Here is a 25,723-nt window from a genome sequence, read left to right as displayed (position 1 = left end):
GCCGAAATGTCCCATTTTGGGCCAAAGTGAAACCTCACAATTTCGTTTTTCCATACTGCTATAATTTTCATGGTGATTAAAGATATTGGTTTGGAGTAAAACCCTTATCACTAATAGAAGTTAGCGCATCCCCTTCTCTTTTCCATCCAAGCTTTATATTTACTACTGACGTACAGGTGCTCTTTAGCAGGCAGAAGGGCCATCCCACACACTGCTGTCATCCATTCAGAATTATCTATAGCCATTCCCAATGTCACTTCGTTGTCTCAGATTTAACTGATAGCGTCTGTTGGAGACAGAGTTTTGGTAGTGATCCATCAAGAGCATCTGCCAAGAAGTTACCCACAAGACAGCCATGATGGCTCGTTGGCCGGCAGCCATTGCATCGCCGTGTCCATTCATGATCTCATTCCTGCTACATATTTCTCGGGAGCTGAAGCGGGCAGGACCACAAAATACATTGTACTTTCCTTCTCTTTCACTATTTCACTGCTAAGAAACAGAGTTGACTTCACGAAGAATAGCAGATCTGGTCGTCAATGGGGTAGTGAGTTGTTTTGTTTTTTTGATCAGGGGCTCCTCATTTTTATACTGAGATATAAAATGTATCAAAACCCTTATTTTCTAAGTGTTGGGTAGATTATGAAAGGATTGGACCCTGTCAGGTTTTCTAGTGTTCTCTCAAAACAAGCTGCTGAATAATAAACGACTGATCTTCTAGCCTTGTAGCAACAGTTTGGTGAAGACCCATTTCTGTTTCACCATGACCTTGCCGGCTTCATTACTTGTTTTACTTACCTTAGCTCTGGCTCCCCTGGCAGTTGGCGTTCACTTCTTCCCTCCGACTCTCCAGGTTGTGGACAGGCCCTTGATACCTTGCTTGCAATGTAGGACTGTGGTGCTCTATTGTTCCGTTACCGGATTCCCAAAACCTGTACTGTTGGTCCAGAGTACCTTCCACCTTATCTTACCTTATCCCTTGCTCCCCCAGCAGCCGGCACTCACTTCTTACCTCCAACTCTCCAGGTTGTGGGCGGGCCCCCTGCACTCTCGTTTGCAATGCAGGACTGTTGGTGCTCCATTGTTTCCTTACCAGATTCCTGAATCCAATGCTGTTGGTCAAGAGTACCCCTCCACCTTATCTTACCTTATACTCTGCTTCCTCGGCAGCTGGCACTCACTTCTTCCCTCCAGCTCTCTAGGTTGTGGGTGGGTCCTCGGTGCCCTCGTTTGCAATGCAGGACTGTTGGTGCTCCATTGTTCCCTTACCGGATTCCCAAAACCGGTACTGTTGGTCAAGAGTACCCCTCCACCTTATCTTACCTTATCCCTTGCTCCCCCAGTAGCCGGCACTCACTTCTTACCTCCAACTCTCCAGGTTGTGGGCAGGCCCTCTGCACCCTCGCTTGCAATGCAGGACTGTTGGTGCTCCATTGTTCCCTTATCAGATTCTTGAAACCAAGGCTGTTGGTCAAGAGTACCCCTCCACCTTATCTTACCTTATACTTTGCTTCCACGGCAGCTGGCATTCACATCTTCTCTCCAACTCTCTAGGTTGTGGGTGGGCCTTCGGGCGCCCTCGTTTGCAATGCAGGACTGTTGGTGCTCCATTGTTCCCTTACCGGAATCCCAAAACCAGTACTGTTGGTCAAGAGTACCCCTCCACCTTATCTTACCTTATCCCTTGTTCCCCCAGCTAGCAGCTTGCACTCACTTCTTACCTCCTCCAACTCTCCAGGTTGTGGGCAAGCCCTCTGCACCCTTGCTTGCAATGCAGAACTGTTGGTGCTCTATTGTTCTCTTACCAGATTCCTGAAACCAATGCTGTTGGTCAAGAGTACCCCTCCACCTTATCTTACCTTATACTCTGCATCCTCGGCAGCTGGCACTCCCTTCTTCCCTCCAGCTCTCTAGGTTGTGGGTGGGCCCTCGGTGCCCTAGTTTGCAATGCAGGACTGTTGGTGCTCCATTGTTCCCTTACCAGATTCCCAAAACTGGTACTGTTGGTCAAGAGTACCCCTCCACCTTATCTTACCTTACCCCTTGTTCCCCCAGCAGCTTGCACTCACTTCTAACCACCAACTCTCCAGGTTGTGGGCGGACCCCCTGTTTCCTCGCTTGCAATGCAGGACTGTTGGTGCTCCATTGTTCTCTTACCAGATTCCTGAAACCAATGCTGTTGGTTAAGAGTACCCCTCCACCTTATCTTACCTTATACTTTGCTTCCTCGGCAGCTGGCACTCACTTCTTCTCTCCAACTCTCTAGGCTGTGGGTGGGCTCTCGGTGCCCTCGTTTGTAATGCAGGACTGTTGGTGCTTCATTGTTCCCTTACCGGATTCCCAAAACCGATACTGTTGGTCAAGAGTAGCCCTTCACCAGATTCCTGAAACCGGTGCTGTTGGTCAAGAGTAGCCCTCCACCAGATTCATGAAACCAGTGCTGTTGGTCAAGAGTAGCCCTCCACCATATTCATAAAACCAGTGCTGTTGGTCAAGAGTAGCCCTCCACCAGATTCATGAAACCAGTGCTGTTGGTCAAGAGTAGCCCTCCACCGGATTCCTGAAACCGGTGCTGTTGGTCAAGAGTAGCCCTCCATCAGATTTGTGAAACCAATGCTATTGGTCAAGAGTAGCCCTCCACCAGATTTGTGAAACCAGTGCTGTTGGTCAAGAGTAACCCTCCACCAGATTCATGAAACCAGTGCTGTTGGTCAAGAGTAGCCCTCCACCAGATTCATGAAACCAGTGCTGTTGGTCAAGAGTAGCCCTCCACCGGATTCCTGAAACCGGTGCTGTTGGTCAAGAGTAGCCCTCCACCGGATTCCTGAAACCAGTGCTGTTGGTCAAGAGTAGCCCTCCACCAGATTTATGAAACCAGTGCTGTTGGTCAAGAGTAGCCCTCCACCAGATTCATGAAACCGGTGCTGTTGGTCAAGAGAGTAGCCCTCCACCAGATTCATGAAACCAGTGCTGTTGGTCAAGAGAGTAGCCCTCCACCTTAAGGGTTCTCAAAGCTCCCCTGGCAGGAAGTTTAAAGTGGTCACCACAGGACTGTTACGGCAGAGGATAATGGGGTGACTAAACCACTTATCCTGCGGCACTTTTACATCCTGTCACGATCAATTACATCTGTTCTGGCAGGATTTTCAGCCTCCCAGCATGCACATTGGAAATATTAGCGGGGCTTTAGAAAAGTTAATTTTAACCTCAATAAAATTTGCAGGATTAGCATGTGGCAGAGGACAGATTAGGCGATGGCAGCTATAGAAATTCCCGTCGGCGGTTATCTTGGATAAAACAGTTATTCAGTAAAGCTGCGTCATTCCAGAGCTCCTGGCACTAGCGGTAAAAGGAAACCACTTAATTCAGATGGAAAGAAAATACTTTTTTTTTGTCTCTAGCTAGATGTTACAATTATTTAATTCTCTGCCACGTTGCTGCTGAAAAAAAGCTCCATACTTTAAAGCATGCCTGAATTAAAAGTGGACCTCTCATTAAAATTCATATTAATCAAGAGGACATCTTAGCATTACCAGATCCCATTATTACTAGTGTTCTGTTTCTAAATGCTGCTTTAGGCATCAACATCCCTCCATAGACTCAGGCTGTCATTTGCTGGTCTGGCACCATCCACAGGCAGCTTAACTCTTCATAAGACCAAGAAGTTGAATCCAATGCAATTTTACTTTAGGCAAGTGCAGAGGAGGTTTTTAGTCTTTTGAGGTGTATGAAGACAAAAGGGGTTGATTAACTAAAACCGGAGAGTGCTAAATCTTGTGCAGAATATAAACCAATTATCTTCCAGTTTTCTCTTGTCAAAGCTTAACGGGTAACTCCACTTTCGTGGGGAAAAAAATAGCAAATAAAGAAAAAACAATATAGCGTATACAATTGTGACACAAATCATATTGTAATTGAATGTTATTAAAAATTACCTTTCCTTTTCAGTCTGCAGCCATTGTAATTTTCTGAAATTGCAATGCAATATGGCTACCTGGAGCTGTTCTGAATGTATACTGACCACCAGGGGTTGACTGGCAACGTTCGGCCCAGGGGGCAAGTACAAACCAAAGACCCATGGTGCAGCGCCTCGACCCCCCCTCCCACTCTCCCTCTTCTTTGCCTCCTCCTGACCCCCCATTCCATGCTGAAGCTCCACTCCAGGTTCTCTCTACTCACTGGCCAAACTCGGGGCTGGCCGGAGGAGGAGAGTCTCCAGTGGGGCATAGAACCGGCCTCTGCTCAGACAACAGTTTACACCATCCATGCTGGGGTGGGGGATGCCTGCGCTCTGTCCTTGTCTTCATCCCGCACTCAGTAGGTCAACGATGGGGAATATCTACTTCTGTTCTCCGGGAATCCTTTAGGCATGTCTATGGCAGAAGTGGTGCAGCCTTTTTACAGGGCATCAGAGCGGCCGGGGGGGGGGGGGCAATTGCCCCCCTGTCCCCTGGCCCAGTCTTCCCCTGCTGACCACACCCCATAATCATCATTTCCTGCTTGTGTGATTGGCTCGCCAATTTTCCATGAAGTCTGCACTAAGATACAAATCAGGTTTCTGGCATCCCCTGCAACAAAAATGTAATTTTTGGTGAGATACTCCCAATAGGAACACGTCTAAAGGGATGCAGAACCAGCAGCTTTCCTCAATAGAGCCCTGCAGCTGCCACAGCTGATAGATAATTATGAAACCACTCCCATTTGACCCACTCAGCACAGAGGAACAAACAATGATTTCTTCAGAATAACAAAAGGTAGAAATCTGCAACAAAGTTTGTTAAAATCCTTGTAATGTACAGAGATCACCCAGAGGGGAATGTTTCTTTTCTCAAGAAAAGTGGAGTTACGCTTTACCTAAACAAGCTGAAGTTAGAAGGTGATTGGCTATCAGATTCTGAAAGTGACAGTTTTAAGTAATCTTCTCCAATGACTTTCCTAAGCCTCGTCTCTGAGAGCTAACACTGACTAAGGGAACATGAAAGAAACAGCGAAGGTCTAACTTAGAGTAAACTAGTAAGTACTAAACAGGAGGGGAGAACAGAGGGATATACCAAATCACAAAATAAACAACTTGTAGTAGACCTAAACCACCAATAGGTGTCAGAATACATCAGAACAATAATAACCAGATACAGTTCAATGCCATAACAAAAAAAAAAAAATATAGGTGGGATAGAACAACTAGCATTAAAGTCCAGTTTGGGCAAAAGGTTAAAATATTGAGTTCCCGACACAAGTTCAAAAATAGAAAGAAAAACTGCTACCCCCCTCTGGATTTGTCCCCTGCAGACTTGCCTGCTCACCGGTCCAGCATCTTCTACCAGGTTGAATGAGGCCCGGTATATCTAAAATCACTTTCTGTGAGTTTAGGGTGTCAAGGCCTCACCCCCTGCCTTGGGCCCATAAAAGAATGCACCAGTGACTGAAGCATTTAGGATCCTCCCCCACCCATAGAGAAATAAAAGAGCAAAGATAACCTATGATGTCACCAGATAGGTGACTACTAAGCACTACTAAGCAGGAAGCAGAACCTGCCTTTGTAATAAACAAAACATCTGTGTCCATGTATACATACACTGTATTACCAAAAGTATTGGGTCGCCTGTCTTTACACGCACATGAACTTTAATGGCATCCCAGTCTTAGTCCGTAGGGTTCAATATTGAGTTGGCCCACCCTTTGCAGCTTTAACAGCTTCAACTCTTCTGGGAAGGCTGTCCACAAGGTTTAGGAGTGTTTCTATGGGGATGTTTGACCATTCTACCTGAAGCACATTTGTGAGGATAGGCATTAATGTTGGACAAGAAGGCCTGGCTCGCAGTCTCTGCTCTAATTCATCCCAAAGATGTTCTTCATTTAAAAAAAAATGGCTAATGAGGAGCCTTTTTTTGGGAATAGTTGAAATGCGCGTTCGGAATCCTTGGAAACCATTTAAAGCCCTTTGCGCCTCAAAAGCCAACAAAAAACAAATTTTTGCTATTTCCATCAACGTCCACCATTGTCTTTAGCCAAAATGGCGAACTTTTGCAGAAATCAAAGGTAAATGAAAACCCTCAATTTTACTAATTGAAGTACTTAGTGAAAAAAAAAAAGGTCCACTTTTTTATTTAGGTTTTTAAAGTGTGTATAACTTTATAAACACTATATTGTCAAAAGTATTGGGACGCATGCATTTACACGCACATGAACTTTAATCGCATCTCAGTCTTAGTCTGTAGGGTTCAATATTGAGTAGGCCCGCCCTTTGCAGCTATAACAGCTTAAACTCTTCTGGTCCAAATCATTTGGTGGAGGAGGGGGGGTTATGGTGTGGGGTTGTTTATCAGGGGTTGGGCTTGGCCCCTTAGTTCTAGTGAAGGGAACTTTTAAGGCGTCAGCATACCAAGACATTTTGGACAATTTCATGCTCCCAACTCTGTGGGAACAGTTTTGGGATGGCCCCTTCCCGTTCCAACATGACAGTGCACAAAGCAAGGTCCATAAATGGACCGATAGGATGAGCGCGTTTGAGGTGGTGGAACTTACTGGCCTGCACAGAGTCCTGACCCTAACCCAATAAAAGAGAGAGAGGAGAGCGCCTCTGAGTGTGATCATATTTAATATTGACAGAATAAACAGTAGTAACTCACATAGAAGTAAAAAACGTTGCTCATCTAAGGACGTCTGATGATGCAGTGTAGCCCACACCGAGACCGCAAAGCCCGGGATGTCAGGAGACGATGAGGGAGCCGGCACTCTGCTCTTTCCGGGCGGGCTGGCATCAGCGGGAGGAGGAGACCGCGATGTAATGGCGTGTGACGTCAGGGAAGGACGGAAGCAGCACACAGCGCGTTTCAGAGCATGCACGACGGCCACACCAGGCATGCGTGCTCTTTTTTCAAGTTTAAGAACTCCTTTGGAATGAATTAGAGCGCAGAACACGAGCCAGGCCTTCTATCCAACATTAGTGCCTGACCTCACAAATGCGCTTCTGGAAGAATGGTCAAACATTCCCATAGACACACTCCTAAACCTTGTGGACAGCCTTCCCAGAATAGTTGAAGCTGTTATAGCTGCAAAGGGTGGGCCAACTCAATATTGAACCCTACGGACTAAGACTGGGATGCCATTAAAGTTTATGTGCGTGTAAAGGCAGGTGTCCCAATACATTTGGTAATAGAGTGTATATATAATTATAAACTATAGATAGAAGCAAGACTTTTAAAACACGAGTTTACATTGATGACATTATAAAGCTCATGTCTGTTTATTAAAAATCGAGACTATAGTTTCTTTTAAAGTAAGGAGAGAGTAAGTAGGGTTGACGTTGTACGGTCTTCTCCATGGTTTCGTATAGCTTCGAAATATCACATTTAAAGAGAAGCCTTGAATTGTTTTAGTTCATGAACTGATGTTTTTATATGTTCTTTATTTTATTCCCGGAACTCTTGGAATTACAGCATACTAAGATACACAGGAAGGTATTAAATACCAGTGTTTTTGAAGACACACAACACTATCAAAGGACAAACCATGCCTATAAAGTTTTATTGCTCAGCCAAGGAGGGGGGCCTAACAAAACAACAAGGTCCAAGTCCGCGTCTCCTTTCATCCCCCTGAGAAAGCATCCTTGTGATCGTAGGCATTGGGGGGCCGCTGGGAGACATAATGGTTGCTCTAGAGGCTCGCATAGTTACTGGCATGCCCAGAATACTAAGAGACCACTAGTCTCCTCTATTATCCATCCACGGATTTGGCCTGTATTGGGAACCGGCTCTCTATTGTAGGGCAGCCAACCCTCCTCACCCTGAGTCTATTCATTACGCGGGGCAGGGCTATGGGAACACGGAGGAAAGAAATTTGTTTTCAAAAGACCTGCGACAACAAGGGAACAAAGTGCTGCATCCATTGCTTCTTAAAGAGCTAGCAGGCCCAGTGTACAAAATCAAGAGGCTTTAAAAATGGAGCACTAGAGAAACAACCAACTTTAGATTTAGTAAACTGGAAGTTGGGTCCATGACAGTAGCAGACGTTGACTAAAATGAAGACCCTGGGAATAGAAAATCCAGGGACAATGGGAGCTTGGAGTTATCTTTGCCCAGAAATTCTGGTCGAAACTGGAAGATTTTGGTAAAATTGTCTGGGCCTGAACCCACAAAACCAGGCCGGGCCTGGTAATGTCTATTCTTGCTGAGCCATGCTGGATAGCTTCCTGGACAATTGAATAATCTTGCCTTGAAACTTGTTTGTCTTGAACCTTGAACCCTTTGCCCCTCCCATGAACTTCCTATTAAAGTCAAGCCTTTGCATTTCCTATATGCCAGATTACTGTGTTCCCTTCGGCCAATATCTCGCTCTTGTCACTCCTGCTGCCATCCGTATCTCCACTACCAACCCTTGGCTTGTTCCTTGACTACATTTCTGCTTGATCCCAACCGGTGTTACTGACCTTTGGTTAGTTTACTGACTATGCTTCTGCTTATCCCCATCTGCTATATCTGCTACCCGCCCCCGGATTGCTCCCCTCCTGGTGGGTTGATCCTGAGGACTGCAACCTTATACTAACACACAGTAAAACTCATCTCCACCATCAGGAGCTTTGGTGAATATCAGTTAGTACTTAGACTCCGCACCCGTGTCATCCATAAGAGTGTACTTATCCAGCTGGTTCGGGGGTGCCTCACTCCTGCTATAGCTACTGCTTTCCGAGCCTGACCCTAGGTCGTGAGGAAAATACTTTGGTGTCAACTATCGTTGACCAACATAGTAAACATTGACTAGAATAAAGACACTGGGAATGGAACGTCTAGGGATGATGGAAACTGAGTTTTCATTGTCAAGAAATTCTGGTGGAAACTGGGAGATTTTGGTAAAACGAGTCAACGGGGAAGACAAAGTTAGTTTAGTTAGTTAGTTTAGTTAGTTAGATTAGGTTAGTTAGTTAGTTAGTTAGTTAGTTAGTTAGTTAGTTTATCTAAAGTCAAAACTTTTTTTTCATTTTGGACAGATTAGAGAAGGGTCAATATCAGTTTTTTTGCCATCTGAGGGATTTTGCTTCCCCTCCTAAAAAAATTGTCAAATAATGGAGTGCCACGCTAGTTTGAATAATCCATAAAAAATGTTATTCTGCAACAAAAGTCAGTGTGTTTCGGGGACTTAATGCTCCTTCTTCATCAGAGCCTGAATAGCAATAACCATTTTATGAGGGATATCATCCTTGACTGTCAGTTGGAAGCCAAGATGGCATGTACAGTTCAAGCAGGCGCTTAAACAAAGATAGATTTTATGGCGCCCTGTTGATAGGTTTGTCCATCACTTCCTGTCTTGCAGACTCAACAGGAAATTAAATGGTGTTGAATGACACTGGCTGTCATCTAACCTGGATCACTGAGGACATCTAGTATTTTATATTTTAATGGGCTATTTATTTTTATCTTTGTATTTTTGTCTGGATTCTTGCTCTAAGGCAGGGGTTTCAAACTGCGGCCCTCCTGCTGTTGGAGAACTAAAAGTCCCATCATGCCTCTGCCTTTGGGAGTCATGCTTGTAACTGTCAGCCTTGCAATGCCTCATGGGACTTGTAGTTTGGCAACAGCTGGAGGGCCGCCAGTTTGACAACTGTGCTCTAAGGTGTTTTCTAAGGATGCAAAGGGCTTTAAATGGGGTTACAGAAGCTCCTTTAAATTATCCTGGACCTTGGCCAACAGTAAATGTCAGAATATGTGAGGTTTTCTTGAAAGCACTTTTTTTAGCTGTGCAAATTATTATTATCCTTACTGGAACCCTTTATTCGCAATTGTCCAATCATTCTCCAAATATGTTATATTTTACAGCCATGGCATTCTTCCCCACTAAATGCTTTGCAATCCTGGTACCCAACCTAAGGCTCTTTAGTACTATTTGTGTGGCCCTTCTGGACCCTTGTAGACAATAGTTGGTGTTTTCCTTACCTAGGTGCTTACCCAAGACAATTAAGATGATCTCTGACCATCTCCTGTAGTACTTAGGTCTGCAGTCTTTGACCATCTCCTGTAGCATGTCTGCAGTCTCTGACCGTCTCCTGTAATATGCCTGCAGTCTCTTACCATCTCCTGTAACATGTTTGCAGTCTCCTACAATCTCCTGTAGCATGTCTGCAGTCTCTGACCATCTCCTGTAGTATGTCTGCAGTCTCTGACCATCTCCTGTAGTACGTCTGCAGTCTCTGACCATCTCCTGTAGTACGTCTGCAGTCTCTGACCATCTCCTGTAGTATGTCTGCAGTCTCTGACCACCTCCTGTAAGATGTCTACAGTCTCTTACCATCTACTGTAGTATGGCTGCAGTCTCTGACCACCTCCTGTAAAATGTCTGCAGTCTCTTATCATCTCCTCTGGTATTTCTGCAGTCTCTGACAATCTCCTGTAATATGTCTCCAGTCTCTGAACATCTCCATTGGTATATCTGCAGTCTCTCATCATCTCCTGTAGTATGTCTGTAGTCTCTGACCATCTCCTGTAGTACGTCTGCAGTCTCTGTCCATCTCCTGTAGCAGTCTCTGACCATCTCCTGTAGTATGTCTGCAGTCTCTGAAATTATAAAAATATCATATGGGTACAGTGTTGCATGACCGCGCAATTATCATTCAAAGTGTGAAAGCGCTGGAAGCTCAAAATTGGTCTGGGCAGGAAGGGGGTCAAAAATCCCAGTAGGTAAGTGGTAATGAAAGTTGACCATTACTCCCTTTACTCCCTTACAGAATAATTGGAAATACGTATAATTGAAATATATAGTTACTGATATGTGTTTTATGTCAAATCCAAAAATATACATCACTGTTTTTCGTCCCTTGTGATATATTGATTATTTTCATTTTGTTTTCCTCCCCAGGACAATATGAAGTCAAGTCTACTTTTCCTTTTGCTTGCCATGGCTCTGAGCTCCTCCGCTTTAATCCCAGAAGTAGATGGCATGTCAAGTTAAGTGTTGCCTTACCTTCAGAACTGATAGTTTTCCTTTTCTGTTACTTTATATATTTCAGTGTTTTGGTCATCCAGCCAATGAACATAGGGTATATCATTCTCATGAATTATTTACAATGTTTATACCATGTTTAGCCTTAATGAAGGGGGTACGAGTCTTGAGGAGTGTTAGATAGGTGGCCTCCCTCCTTTAGGAATAGTGCGCTTTCTACCTATTTCTACATCAGTTCTGTAATATTTTGATGGCGAGTTTTTGTAAAAGAAAAAATATTCTGGCTTAGCAGCCCTGGCTGATGCTCTGATTGGCTAAAGATTGACCTAGTGAACAGTCAAAGACCTCCTGTGGCTTTTGGTAATGCTGGTGCCGATTCCCCCTACTGTCCGGGCTTCCCCCTTGTTTCACCCCCCTACCGAAATGTTGCTGGCTTCCCTCCTCTCCCCCAGCTGCTAAAGGGGGATGTTTCAGGATGGAGAGTTATGTTCAATCATAACTGAAGCATAATAAACTGTGTTTCCTATGCTCCAGTTTGTGAAGAAACTGGCTCAGCACAGGACACTTCCCATTCATTCACTGTCCAATACAGCTGAGGCTGCAGAGCAATTAATGTGTATTTGAGCTTTGGGGTGTACACCCTAATGCAGGGATTTCCCAAACTATGGCCCTGCAGCTGTTGCAGAACTGCACATCCCATGAGGCATTGTAAAACTCTGACATTCACATACTAGGCATGATGAAAATTGTAGTTCCTGAACAACTGTAGGGCCGGAGTTTGGGAATCCCTGTCCTAATGCAATAGGCTGTGAATACCTATGCCTGTGAGGATGCTTGTGCTCTGATTGGCTAATTGGTGATCTCATTCTTGGAGTCTTCTGCTGCTCTAATTGCCTGTAGGCTTATCTAGTCTGGTAAGTCATTTGCACAGTTGTTCCATGGCAGGAAGCAAAGTTTGGACATTAATCAAAAGACCTAGATCAACCATTCTCAACCAGGGTTCCATGGAAGCCTAGGGTCCTCCAGAGGCTGCTAGGTGTTCCTTGATCATTGAGTAATTTTTGCTTCTCAGATAAGTAACCACTGACACCAATTACCTTTTTAGCTATCTGTAGGAGTGGATTCTTCCAAATGACCTTAAATGTAAGGAGCATTCTTCCCACTGACCACCAATGTAAGGAGCATTCCTCTCACTGACCACCAATGTAAGGGGCATTCTTCCCACTGATCACCAATGTAAGGAGCATTCTTCCCATTGACCACCAATGTAAGGAGCATTCTTCCCATTGACCTCCAATGTAAGGACTATTCTTTCCACTGACCACCAATGTAAGGAACATTCTTCCACTGACCACCGATTTAAGGAGCATTCCTCCTACTGACCACCAATGTATTGAGTATTCTTCCCACTGACCACCAATGTAATGAGCATTCTCCCCACTGATCACCAATGTAAAAACCTTTTTTCCCACTGAACTCCAATGCAAGGACTATTCTTCCCATTGATCTCCAATGTAAGGAGCTTTCTTCCCACAGACCACCAGTTACCCAAGCGTTCCCTGCAGGAATGGCCCCCATTGTCGTTATCAGAATGGTAGCAGCCCTAGACTCCAATGGATTCTATCACCTACCGCCTATAATTGGGATATAAACCATTGGAAGCAATTTTCTCTATATCCTCCACATAGCAACCTGCCTTGAGGGAGCCTCCAGCGGCACCAGTCAAGAGCTGTTTTCCACCCAAAACCCAATGTAAGTGACATTCTTCCCACTGACCACCAATGCAAGCAGGATTCTTCCCAATGACCACCAATGTAAGGAGCATTCTTCCCACTGACCACCAATGTAAGAGGCATTCTTCCCAATGACCACCAATGTAAGGAGCATTCTTCCCACTGATCACCAGTGTAAGAGGAATTCTTCCCACTGATCATCAGTTTAAGAGGCATTCTTTATAATGACCACCAATGTAAGGAGCATTCTTCCCAATGAACACCAATGTAAGAGGCATTCTTCCCAATGATCATTAATGTAGGGGGCATTCTTCCCACTGATCACCAATGTAAGAGGCATGCCTCCCACATACCACCAATACAAGGACAATTCTTCCCAATGACCATTACAATGATGTACCTTTAGCTTTAGATATAGCGAATATTAGCAGGGGTTTCCTGAGACCTGAAAGATATTTCAAGGGTTCCTCCATGTTGAAAAGGTTGAGAAAGGCTTACCTGGATAGTTCTACAAGAGCCCTAAGAAAGCATTGCAGAGTTGACTATTTAGCTTACATTTTAGTCTTAGAGTTTGTCATGGAAGATGTGGGCTCTAAGCACTAATCTGTGGTTTTATGTAAACTATCTGCTCCTCCGATAATGATGGCTGTTAGTTCAAAGAGTGTCCTGATCGATGGTTTCCATATTTCCTTTCTAAATGTCAACACTGAAAAAATGAAGAGTGTTAATTTCCTGTAAAACATAAAATATTCTGTGGTCGGACAGATGTGGTTTGGCGCCGTGCCCTGCCTAAGCCTGGTTTTTCATTAATGTTTTTTTCCCTTTCCAGAAGATTACAAGAGCTTAAGGGTGAGGATTGGAAACTCTTCAACGAAAGCTGTGTTGTCGGGCACGTTGACCATCCCTTGCCACATCACGTACCAGTCACCAGCGGAAGAAGTGACTGTGGGCCGCCGGGCTGTGCTGGCCACACCTCGGGTGAAATGGACCTTCATCTCCAATGGTAAAGAAGTTGAAATATTGGTGGCTCGGGGCCACAAGGTCAAGATCAATGAGGCTTACAGACTACGGGCCTCTCTCCCTCACTACACGACTTCGGCATATGATGTCACGCTGGTCCTCAAAGACCTGATAAGCAATGATTCGGGGGTTTACAAGTGCCATGTCCAGCATGGCATTGAGGATGACAATGACATGTTGGAGGTGAAGGTCAAAGGTAAGCCACTGGGAAGCCATATTGAACCTGCATGGGAGACAGCCTTGCCTATCTATTACATTCACTGGTCTGTATGTGATAAGAAAACTGTAAGGAGAAGAAGGATTATTATGTATGTCAAACAATTTTATATAGAATGGGGATTGATTTCAACTTTTTAATGCTCACTTGGCCTCCCATTAAAATATTGACCCATAACCAGTTTAATTGAAGTTAAAATTAAAGTATGAAAAACCCACATTAGGGATATAGACAGACATTTTTTAAAATGTTGTTTTAAGCTCTGCATGTAAGAGGGGCTTTGCAATTAGCTGGATGTTGGTGTAAAAAAAAACAAGTCCCTGCCTTGTGACTCTCCTGCTGAGGTTATACCCTCCTCCATATTGTACCCCGCTCCATGCCAGGGGCCTTCATGCGGCATTCCCGGCAGTTGACCTTTATATCCCCAAGCAAGGAATGCCCACACATAAGTAGGGTTGCTCCACTTTACTGGTTGTACTTGGAAAATGGCACAACAGTCACATCACATTGACATACTATCTGGGGGTCGCTTGACAGTACATAGTCATTCACATTTAATAGATGGTCCGCAGTAGTCACATGTGAAAGCATAGTGCAACCTTTAAAGTAAGCCATCTTCCCTACTTAGCCTCTCTCCACCTGGGGTCATTAGTACTCTCTGGATAGGTTCTCTGCAGTCACCTCTTCCCAGGTCCCCCAGGGGTATAGGCTTACTCAGGGAACTCTTGGCCTGGCCTAAAAGGCTTTTCACAACCCGCCCTAGCCCTCACTTCCATAAGGGTCAGGAAGTCTACAGCTGGCTTTTCTGGATGAAGGTCTATCTCTCCTCTGTCTCCAGCCCTGTCCAGGGCCTTCACTTGTTGGCTTCATCTGCATAGATGTGGGGTGTTGGGCTCCTATGGCCCAACTGAAGTAGGGCTCCTTCCAACCTGGCTTATATCTGGCTTTTATCTCACCAATGACATCACTACAGCAGTCAGGAGGGCTCTAACCTAAAGGGGCCTAACACCTGATGATACCACACTCTGTAACCAGACACTATCCTGGAACAGAGGCACATAGTGGCAGACTAGCTAACTGCACCTGCCTACATCAAGAGCAGTGTGCACACTCTAAACTGAACATCAGGTACTATAAAAAAAGGGAGCACACAAAAGAGAAACACAAACAAATGCACATGGTGTACACATGATCCCAGACCCCCCCCCCCCCCAATATGTGAATGAATATGGGGTACATAGTCCCCCTACTCATTCACAAAAAAATATATATTTTTTTATAGAATGAGGAGGTGACACTCACCGCACACCCACAACCACCAGGTCAGGGTTGTGGAGAAGAGGCCATTGTCCTCTTCAACATGGGAGTACTAGATACTAGAGTCTAGTATTGATTTTGGGGGGGACCCCAATGCCATTTTTTCTTTACATTTTGGCATGGGGTTCATGAGGTTCCCCTTAAAATTTATACCAGACCCAGAGGGCCAGGTATGGATTTTTTTTTTTCTTCTCGATTTTTATTTGCCATTGACAACTGATGAGTCATCTGTGGTTAAGTTGGTTACGGACTCCTTAACAAACATGCTACCGCTCCTAAACACTGCTAAACGCCGGCAAAAAACACTAAATATTAGAATTTTTCCAGCAGTTTTTTAAGCTCCTAGTGTGCATGGAGCCTACATGAAATTTACTTTGTAAAATGTAACCCACCCAAGTTATAAGTGAACCATATCCTAAAGACAACATAACAGAGTAACAGAAAGCCTAACAAATTGATTATATACAATATATATATATATATATATATATATATATATATATATATATACAAAATGGGGAACACAAATCAACCAGGTAAACTGGAGATGCAGGAAACAGATGGGAAAGGGGAGCCAGTATTGGGATCAGTAACAAGAGGGGTAGATAAGAGGCAGTAGGGCACAGGATGCAGGGCAAGAGCATGATCCGGGTCACCATCAGAATGAATGGCATGCAGTTTCTGGCAGGAGACCAAAGCACTTTAACAAGAGTCACTATTAGGGGGGACCTAAATACCCACCCACCAGCCACCATTAGGTAGAAACAAAACAAATGGGATCTGCTGGTGGACACCAGAACTACATCCTTCTGCTCTGGGAAGCACAGTGCCACCAGAAGGTGATCCAGATCCCAACAACCTACTATTTAGGAGTGAGTGAAGTTCATATGTGCTGTGCAAAAAAGCGACGAAAAAATCTAGCAAAATAACAGAGTAACAGAAAGCCTTACTAACAAATTGATTCTATACAATATATATACAAAACGGGGAACACAAATCAACCAGGTAAACTGGAGATGCAGGAAACAGATGGGAAAGGGGAGCCAGTATTGGGATCAGTAACAAGAGGGGTAGATAAGAGGCAGTAGGGCACAGGATGCAGGGCGAGAGCATGATCGGGGTCACCATCAGAATAAATGGCATGCAGTATCTGGCAGTAGACCAAAGCACTCTAACAAGAGGCACTAGTAGGGGGGACCTAAATACCCTCCCACCAGCCACCATTAGGTAGAAGCTAAACAAATGGGATCTACTGGTGGACACCAGAACTACATCCTTCTGCTCTGGGAAGCACAGTGCCACCAGAAGGTGACCCAGATCCCAACAACCTACTATTTAGGAGTGAGTGAAGTTCATATGTGCTGTGCAAAAAAGCACAAAAAGATAAGTGCTATTGGGTGCCAAAGTGCAAGACAATGGGGGGCCTTCTGAGATGTGTGCAAACCTGGTCACTAACTACAAGAAACGTCTTACCTCTGTGCTTGAGAGCAAGGTTTTCTCCACCAAGTACTAAGTCATGTTTTGCTTGGGGATCAAATACTTATTTTACTCACTGAACTGCAACATAATTTATAGCATTTGTTTTATGTGTTTTTTTTTTTCTGGATTTCTGGTTGATATTCTGTCACTATCATTTAAAATATACCTATGATATAAATTATAGACCCTTAATTTCTTTGTAAGTGGAAAAATTTGCAAAGTCTGCAGGGGATCAAATAATTATTTTCCCCACTGTACAATTTACAGTTCCCTCCAATACTCTAATGCTTGCCTGCTTTTCTGGGAAAATTCCACAACAGCTTGACAGCAGGTTTGCGCCCGGTGACAATGGTTCTCAATAATTTATCCTGTTCATCTGTGTCCTTTAGGTGTTGTGTTCCTGTATCGAGAAGGAACCTCGCGTTACACTTATACTTTCCCCATGGCCCAAGAAGCCTGCATCAGGATTAAGGCACAGATAGCCACAGCAGACCAACTTTTGGCCGCCTACTATGGTGGATATGAACAGTGTGATGCCGGCTGGATCGCTGACCAAACTGTCAGGTTAGAAGATTATAATAATGTTGGGATAATTGCTTATTTTCAAACAGAAACCCAAGATCTAGGGCAGGGGTCTCCAAACTTTCAAAACAAAGAGCCAGTTTATTGCCCCTCAGACTTTAGGAGGGCCAGTCTGTGACCAATGGAATTAGAAAATGGTGCGCTCTTCTTTTGTTGTTGTCTTTCAGTACATTTTGGAAACCCTTGGTCCTGAGGGGACAGCAAGACCTTGAGTGGTGCATACAAAGACCATATAAGATGCCTTATCCTTCATTACATACCACCCGAGCGCAGGAGAATTTTTGTTTGGTCTTTACAATCTACATCTTTGGTATCAGTGGGAGGAATTTCCCTGCATCATTGGTGTCAGAGGGAGGAATTGTCCTCATTGTTGGTGTCAGTGGGAGGAATAGTGCCTCATCATTAGTGTCAATGGGAGGAATGGTGCCTCATCATTGGTGTCAGTGGGAGGAATAGTGCCCCATCATTGGTGTTAGTGGGAGGAATAGTGCCCCATCATTGGTGTCAGTGGGAGGAATAGTGCCCCATCATTGGTGTCAGTGGGAGGAATAGTGCCCCATCATTGGTGTTAGTGGGAGGAATGGTGCCTCATCACTGGTGTCAGTGGGAGGAATAGTGCCCCATCATTGGTGTCAGTGGGAGGAATAGTGCCTCATCATTGGTGTCAGTGGGAGAAATAATGCCCCAAGGGCCAGATAAAAGCAAGCAGTTTGGAGACAACTGGTCTAGGTCATCCTCTGTCAAATTTTCTTTAACACCGAGGAACCCTTGAAAACTTGTAGGACTCAGGGAACCCCTGCATATAATTATTATATATACAGTGGCACTGTATATGGGAGGCAGACATTTCTCTTTGCCGATAGAACCCTTAGAAACCTTTGGAAGAACCCAAGTTGAGAAAGGCTGCTTTAGAGTACAAAAACAGAAATGTTTTATGGGTTACCTGGGTTTGGTCCCAAAACACACCCACATAATGCTTTATATGCTAATGGCAAACTAAAAATACAAAAAAAAACCCCAGGAAATTCAAGTGTGAATGAACAATAATTGTAAGCAGCCTATTGGTGTTGCCTAAACAATTTATTTATCAGGTATTCATTTTGAACACATCTTTTCACTCTTTTCACAAAAAATCAAAACACACAAAACTGAGATATTAGGTTGTATTTTGTCCAAAATATGATGTAAGCTCACCATCTGCTCCAATGGTCTTCATGTTCTCCCTCACAAGTATCCAAGATGTACTATTCTTGGTCCCTTTCCTTTGCAGGTACCCTATCCAGACACCACGGGAAGGATGCTATGGAGATATGGATGGATTTCCTGGAGTGAGGAACTATGGAGTCTTGGACCCTGATGATGTGTATGATGTCTACTGCTACGTGGAAGAACTTAATGGTAATTCCATTGTTTTTATTCCTAGTCATTGTATTAAGGTTACTACCTTGCCCACTTGAAAGAGGGGAACCTGACTGGTTTTAACAACTGTTTACTTTTGTCCAGTTATAGGGATTTTCATGACTTCTCAATGTGATTATATAGGTTTTCTCTTGATGGTTACTGAAACAATTGGTTGTTGGACTTAACCAATCAAGCCCCGGAGGATTTGGCTGCTCAAAGACCAGGGCCTATTTTGCGATTCGGCACTGCGTGACTTTAACGGACAATTGCGCGGTCGTGCAACGCTGTACCCAAATGAAATTGACGTCCTTTTTTTCCCACAAACAGAGCTTTCTTTTTGTGGTATTTGATCACCTGTGCAATTTTTACTTTTTGCGCTATAAACAAAAAAAGAGCGACAATTTTGAAAAAATAACAATATTTTTCACATTTTTTTATATTAAATTCCCCCCCCCCCAAAAAAATTTAAAAATCTAATTTTTTTTGCATTTTAGGCCAATTTGTTTTCTGCTACATATTTTTGTGAAAAAAATCGCAATAAAAATTTGATTGGTTTGCGCAAAAGTTATTGCATTTACTAACTAAGGGAAAGATTTATGTCATTTTTATTGGTTTTTTTTTTAACTAGTAATGGCGGCGATCTGCGATTTTTTTTGCAGGACTGCGACATTGCGGTGGACAGATCGGACCCTTGACTGACATTTTTGACACTTTTGGGGGTACCAGTGACATTACTACAGTAATCAGTGCTATAAATATGCACTGTTACTGTAAAAATGACACTGGCAGGGAAGGGGTTAACTTTATTGGTGATCAAGGGGTTAAACGTATCTCTAGGGGCGTGATTCTAACTACTGTGGGGGGGCGTGGCTAGTGATGTAACCACAGAGACATATGATCCTACATAGCAGGATCGTACAGTCTTCTGCAGTTACTTCAGGGAGAATGACAGGCGGCTTTGTTTACATCAGCCGCCTGCCTTTCTCCCTCTCCAGCGGGAGATCGCAAGTGACCGGCGGACATCGGAGCTGCCGGTCACTTGCGCGGGGATGTTAGTGAACGAGCGGGAGCGCGCCTCCGGCGGAGCGCGTTTGCCCCCTAGAGGCTCGTGGGCGAGCGACGTAGTACTATGTCGCTTTGCCCAGTAGGGGCTGACTGCCGCAGTAAATAGTCGTGCGGCGGTCGGCAAGTGGTTAAAATATATCAAATTTTTTTTTTAGTCTTGAATAGGTTAAGAAATGATATTGTTTTTAGCTGCTGCCTGTATCCAATTGAGGAGATTTTACTTTACTTCCTGTCATGGGACATAACAGGAAGTGAAAAGGAAGTCTCTCCAAAATTAGGGAATTAGACAATTGTCTTTAGAACAATGTTTCCATTATCTTTTACATTTAGCCCCACTGATATTGTTCACCAGGAAAATATTCGAAGGTAAATTTCCCAAACAGGACACTCACAACAATAAAAAAAAATGGAAAGTTCTTACGAACCTGATTAGTTTCCATCCTCACAGCCATTTACACACTTTTTGGACCTGTAATTTGACAGTTGTTGAGTATGTTTCGGTCATAGTGGGCCTCTGTGGTAACCCCCCCAGCTTCCTTTCTTATCCTGTATCCCTATCCCACTTCTTTTCACCCGTCTCATTGTCCCCTTTACCAATTTGCGATTTTCCAATTTGCGATTTATGTCATTTTTATTTTTTTTTACTATTAATGGCGGCGATCACCGATTTTAGCGGGACTGCGACATTGCGATGGACAGATCGGACACCTAACTGACACTTTTGGGGGGACCAGTGACATTACTACAGTATTCAGTGCTAAAAAATATGCACTGTTACCGTACTAATGAAACTGGCAGGGAAGGGGTTAACAGCAGGGGTGATCAAAGGGAATTTTTTTCCCGTGCTTTAGCAAATTGGATCATGCTTTGCTGGGGTTTATTTTTGCCTTCCTCTGGATCAACAACGGGTATAGGATTGTGTATATGGGATTGTATGGTTGGGTTTTCAATACTGTTTTTTTTTTTTTTTTTGGTTGAACCCCGATGGACTTGTGTCTTTTTTCAACCTGACTAACTATGTAACTAAAATGTGTTCCTAGGGGGTGCTTTTTAACTGTGTGGGGGATAGACTTGCTAGATGAACACAGAGACCCATGTTCCTAAATAGGAGGAATACAAGATCCCTGTGTTCATCACTGACAGAACAGAGGTGTGCCATGTTTACTTCGGCAGACCGCAGTTCTGTCTCTCTGGGGAGCGATCGCAGGTGCCAGCAGACATCGCGTTCGCCGGACCTGCTGACTGGCTCCTCCTCTAGCCAATCAGCGTGTTCGCGCCCCCACTAACTGCTACATGAAACGACGGTTACATCATTTCACGTAACAGAGCCGACCTGCCGCAGTTTAACTATGGTGGCTGGTCGGCAACTGGTTAAGAGTGGTTTGATAGAAACACTTTAGCCAAATAATTCTGGGCATAAAACATCATACGTAATACATATTGGCTAGACCAGAAAAATGACCCCATCATGAAAGCAATCTCTTTAAAATTTGAAGTTATCATCATCCCATTGTCATTGTAGAACTCAGTAGAACGAAAAAATATCCCCTCCACAATCCTGCGAAGGCCTAACTTGTTTTTACTTACCAGTGTCTTTTTGTGTTATAAGATTTTGCTAAGTTGGACTCAGGACACCGTGACTAGGGAAGAAATAGATCTTCAATAAAGTCATCAACCCTTGTAACCATCTCACGGTCTTGTTAGCAGCTTGTTAATTCCCTGTCTCTCTTATTTAGGTGAGGTTTTTCTAGGTCCTGCACAAGACAAATTCACTTTAAGTGAGGCCAGAGACTATTGCAGAACGTTGGGAGCTGAAATGGCAAACACTGGCCAACTCTACGCTGCATGGAATGAAGGGGTTGACCAGTGCAATCCCGGCTGGCTTGCTGATGGAAGTGTCCGGTACCCCATTGTCACACCGAGAGAAAAGTGCGGAGGGAACTCACCAGGAGTCAAGACGGTCTTTCAGTTCCGCAACCAGACAGGCTTTCCAGACCCTCAGGCCAAATATGATGTCTACTGTTTTAGAGGTAAGGTCGTCCATAGATAAAGTAGATGATAGATAGTCTTCTTGACACCCTTGTGGTCCTGTGTCATTAGTTCCAGATTTTAGCAACAGCACATTTTTACTAGATAGATGATCAGCTATCTTCTGCTTTAGGTGAAGGCCCTGTTCAAACAGAGGACCATGGTGAGAGCCCTTCACCTCCAGCCGAGCGAGTCGAAGGAGTCATTACAGTTACAGAAAGCTTTGAAGAGCTGAAGTTGCCGGAAGCAAAAGCTGAGAATGAAGCTCAAGGTTTCGTAGATACCATTCCACTAAACAAGACTGATGCAACTAAGCTTGCAGATGTAGAGATCCTTTCTACCGTCAAAGACCCTCAAGAGTTACCACCACAGCCAACAGCTCTAGTTGATGAAAATGCCAATGGTGATGAAGACCTTTCTCCTGGCGTTGCAAGCTTTCCTCCCTATGAAGACCATTCTGATGACAGCGAAGAGTCCACAACAATGGATTACAAAACCACAGCTATTTTCAGACATTCTCAAGGTAAGCCAAGCAGTATTAAATACTACGGTCTTACTACTTTACCAAGGATGCCCCGGTTCGGGGCTTTGTGTCTGAATAGACACAGGGAGCTGTGATTTGGCTTGGGTGCCGCCATAGCAAGCTGCTTTGTGGGGTCACTGAATAGGAGAGAGGGGCCAGGAGAGCAAAAGAGGGACCCGAGAAGAGGAGGATCCAGGCTGCTCTGTGCAACACCACTGCAACAGAGTAGGTAAGTGTAATGTTTTTTATTTTTGTAGGGAAAAAAATTAGACTTTACAATCACTTCAAGCCTTATATGTCTTGGATAGTCCAATGGCGAGATCAGCAGCCTCCCATGGTGGCACACACTGTGAAGAAGACCGGCCAGGATGGCTGGCGGGTGCCCTGAAAAGAGGAGGATCATGGCCGCTCTGTGCAATTCAATTCTATTGCACAGAGCAGGTACGGATACCATGTTTGTTATTTAAAAAATGTTTGACTTTACAATCATTTTAAAGTAATATATGGTTCCTAAATGCAATTTTAGATAAGGCTTGATGCTTTTTTTTATTTTGGCAGGAGATACACCTGGCTTTGTCCCAGAATCCACCCAAGGAACATTGGAAGGACAAGCTCTGCCCACTGCAGGTGACTCCATCTTAGATGTATCATTTGTGAATGTACTTGCAGAGAATGATTATGACAACTTTACTGACTCGACACAGGAACTTGGAGTTGCTGTGTCAGAATCAGCAAGCCACATTCCAAATGCTGGAACCCCAAACCCAACACAATTTTCAAACACAGAACATGTTGCGGATGTACTTACTCAGGAAAGAACCAGTCAAGGAGATAACTATACCATGACAATAGCAGATACCAATTTTAGTCACATTGTCCCAACTACAGCTTCCTCTATTTTAGACACTGATGTAGAATATAGCGGAGCCGATAAACCATTATCAAGTGTGAATGTTGATAACGAGCCCCCTAACTCTTCCCTAGACACCCCAGTCACTCAAACAATATCCAGTAGCCATCCACATCAAGATGATTTTGAGGCATCTGGACAAGACAATCACTTGACACTTACAGGAGAAACACAAAGTCCGAAAAGTTTGATGGAGGAACTAGCCTCTGGAGACCATGCGAGTGGGACACCAGATCCTGCAAAAAGCTCACAGATACTCGAATCAAGTCTTGTCCTTACAACACCTCTGTCATTTTCTTCTGGGCCTCAAAGCTTTAGTAGCCCCAAATTATCTTGGGAAGAAGGAAGTGGAGAAGTTCCAGATTCTACATGGCTTACCTTAGGTGGGGCTTCAATCTCAGATGTGAATAATACTCAAAAACTAGAAAGAAATGAAAGTGAACATCAAAAATATCTAAACAACGTGGCAAATACGACCATACCTTCTGGACAGAATTTATATGAGGAAGACGAATCGTCTACAGCCCAAATTTCCCACCTGATAAGCCCTCATGTGTCTCCTGGTCCATCTACCATTAAAGATGTTTCTGTAGACCCATATGTTCAAGAGAAAACCCCTTTTCCAACATCTTTAATGAGAACAGTAGAGAGTCACCTAGATCTAGTCTCTCCTGCTCATATAGGTTTCACTCCACCGCCCAACAATCACAGGAATTCCACAAGACAGTTTTTGGAGAAGATCTTTCCACCAACCATGACTTCCCCGAATCCTACCGGTCCCTTGCCCGCTGTCCCAACAGAAAAGGCCATTGTTGGATCCTCAGTGAACTTTTCAGGTAACAATCTACATGTCTACACAGCCGTTGTTCTGTCAACGGTCTTCTCCTTCAAAGGCTTGCAATGAATACTCTTCTTCTCTACCTGTGCTTTCCTCTTCACTCTCTCATTCAAATTTGGGATAACACCTGTAATCTGCACCTTGGCCAGTGCCAAACCAACTAGTCTGACCATTCAAGAGCACGCCTTGTTTTTTTTTTACTTCTGTGAAGTATTTTTTACGATTGTTTCCATGAAAAAAAAAAAATAAAGCAGATTAAATCCTTTTTAGAATTAAAGCAGTGGCTTTAGGTCTAAACTTCCTTTCATTTCCCTGTTCCTTTTCTGTGTCTTCTCTATGTGTGTGTCTGATTCTTTCACTTTACAACCTTTAACCAAGAGTGTTTTCTTAGAAATCCTTGATGTACAATGTACTAACATTTTATCTATAGCAAAGACAATGTTCAAAAATGTTAGAAAACTTTGGCCAACAACTGTATAGAAGGCAGTTTTCCAAGTTCTTTAATGTTCATGCGAGTATAGGCCAACGAGCTATGGAACGGTTTTAAGGTCTATAGAAACTAACCAAGCAACTACTTCCACTTCTTCAAATGAACTTATGTAAAAGTCATTTTAGTTGCCCCACTTGTAGAAAGTATGCCATTTTTAATGTATAGTTCCTAAAATGTAACCAAAGGACCTAATTTACAAAGAAAACCAGAGCAAAGTAGGAGCAGTGGCTAATATCAACCAGTCTGGTTTCGGCTTCCAACTAACCATGGAATCCAGTTGGTTAGTTGTTGATAGTTAAATTTACTTAAAATGTAACCAAAGGACCTAATTTACAAAGAAAACCAGAGCAAACTTGAAGCAGAGGCCAATACCAACCAGTCTGGTTTCAGCTTCCAACTAACCAGGGAATCCAGTTGGTTAGTTGTTGATAGTTAAATTTACTTAAAATGTAAAATATAACCAAAGGACCTAATTTACAAAGAAAACCAGAGCAAACTTGGAGCAGTGGCCAATACCAACCAGTCTGGTTTCATCTTCCAAAAAAATAATAGAATCCATTTGTTTAGTTATTGGTATTTAAAATTTAACTGAAGGACCTTATTCACAAAAAAAGCTAGAGCAAACTTGGAACAGTGACCAACCAGTTTGGTTTCATCTTCCAACTAACCATGGCATCCAATCAGTTATTGGTAAATGCTCCAGTTTGGCACCAATTCTGTTTGTTCCAGTCAGGCCCTGAATCTTCAAAGTGTACAATATGAATTATTTCATTCAAAAATGTAGGAGGTAACATAAAAGCTGACCTTCAGGCAAACAGCTAAAGGAACTTATGAAATACATACATTGGAGCTGTTTTATATGCCAAAAGATTTGTATTTCTGTTCTTTCTAGTTCTGAGATTTACAAGGCTCTTCCACACAGCATAGCCCTGTCTAGAAGGTCTAGTCTACAAAACAATTGTCATTTGACCTGCAAATTATTTCATAGTGGATTTTATAACAAAGAGTATTTATTCTACCTTGGAGTTTAAAGTAGTGAATTAAAGCGGTGTTCCAACTGGGGGAAAAAAAATTAAAAGTCAGCAGGTACAAATACTGTAGCTGCTGACTTTTAATATATAGACGCTTACCTCTTCAGGGAGCCTGCGATGTCAGCACCTCAGCCAGTTTTCGAATCGGCTGCCGGGT

At 43.6% G+C, this 25,723-nt stretch overlaps 1 protein-coding gene across 2 annotated transcripts in view; it reads left to right on the top strand.

Annotated features, from left to right (window-relative positions):
- The window catches only part of BCAN (brevican), a 74,884-nt gene that overhangs the window by 31,805 nt on the left and 17,356 nt on the right, over positions 1-25,723 (top strand). The window contains exons 2-8 of one of the 2 annotated variants that reach the window (XM_082275672.1): positions 10,849-10,936; positions 13,495-13,881; positions 17,088-17,262; positions 18,551-18,678; positions 21,483-21,776; positions 21,908-22,297; positions 22,856-24,043. In XM_082275672.1, coding sequence (XP_082131798.1) covers positions 10,855-10,936; positions 13,495-13,881; positions 17,088-17,262; positions 18,551-18,678; positions 21,483-21,776; positions 21,908-22,297; positions 22,856-24,043 — 2,644 coding nt within the window. In that variant the 5' untranslated portion in view covers positions 10,849-10,854. The remainder of the gene's footprint in view (positions 1-10,848; positions 10,937-13,494; positions 13,882-17,087; positions 17,263-18,550; positions 18,679-21,482; positions 21,777-21,907; positions 22,298-22,855; positions 24,044-25,723) is intronic. The other variant, XM_082275673.1, reaches the window with a different exon arrangement.

Source organism: Pelophylax lessonae (assembly GCF_965119305.1).
Source record: "Pelophylax lessonae genome assembly, chromosome: 13".
In the NCBI taxonomy this organism is placed as follows: Eukaryota; Metazoa; Chordata; class Amphibia; order Anura; family Ranidae; genus Pelophylax; species Pelophylax lessonae.
Note: the sequence above shows the minus strand (reverse complement) of the source record. Positions and strands in the feature narration are given on the sequence as shown.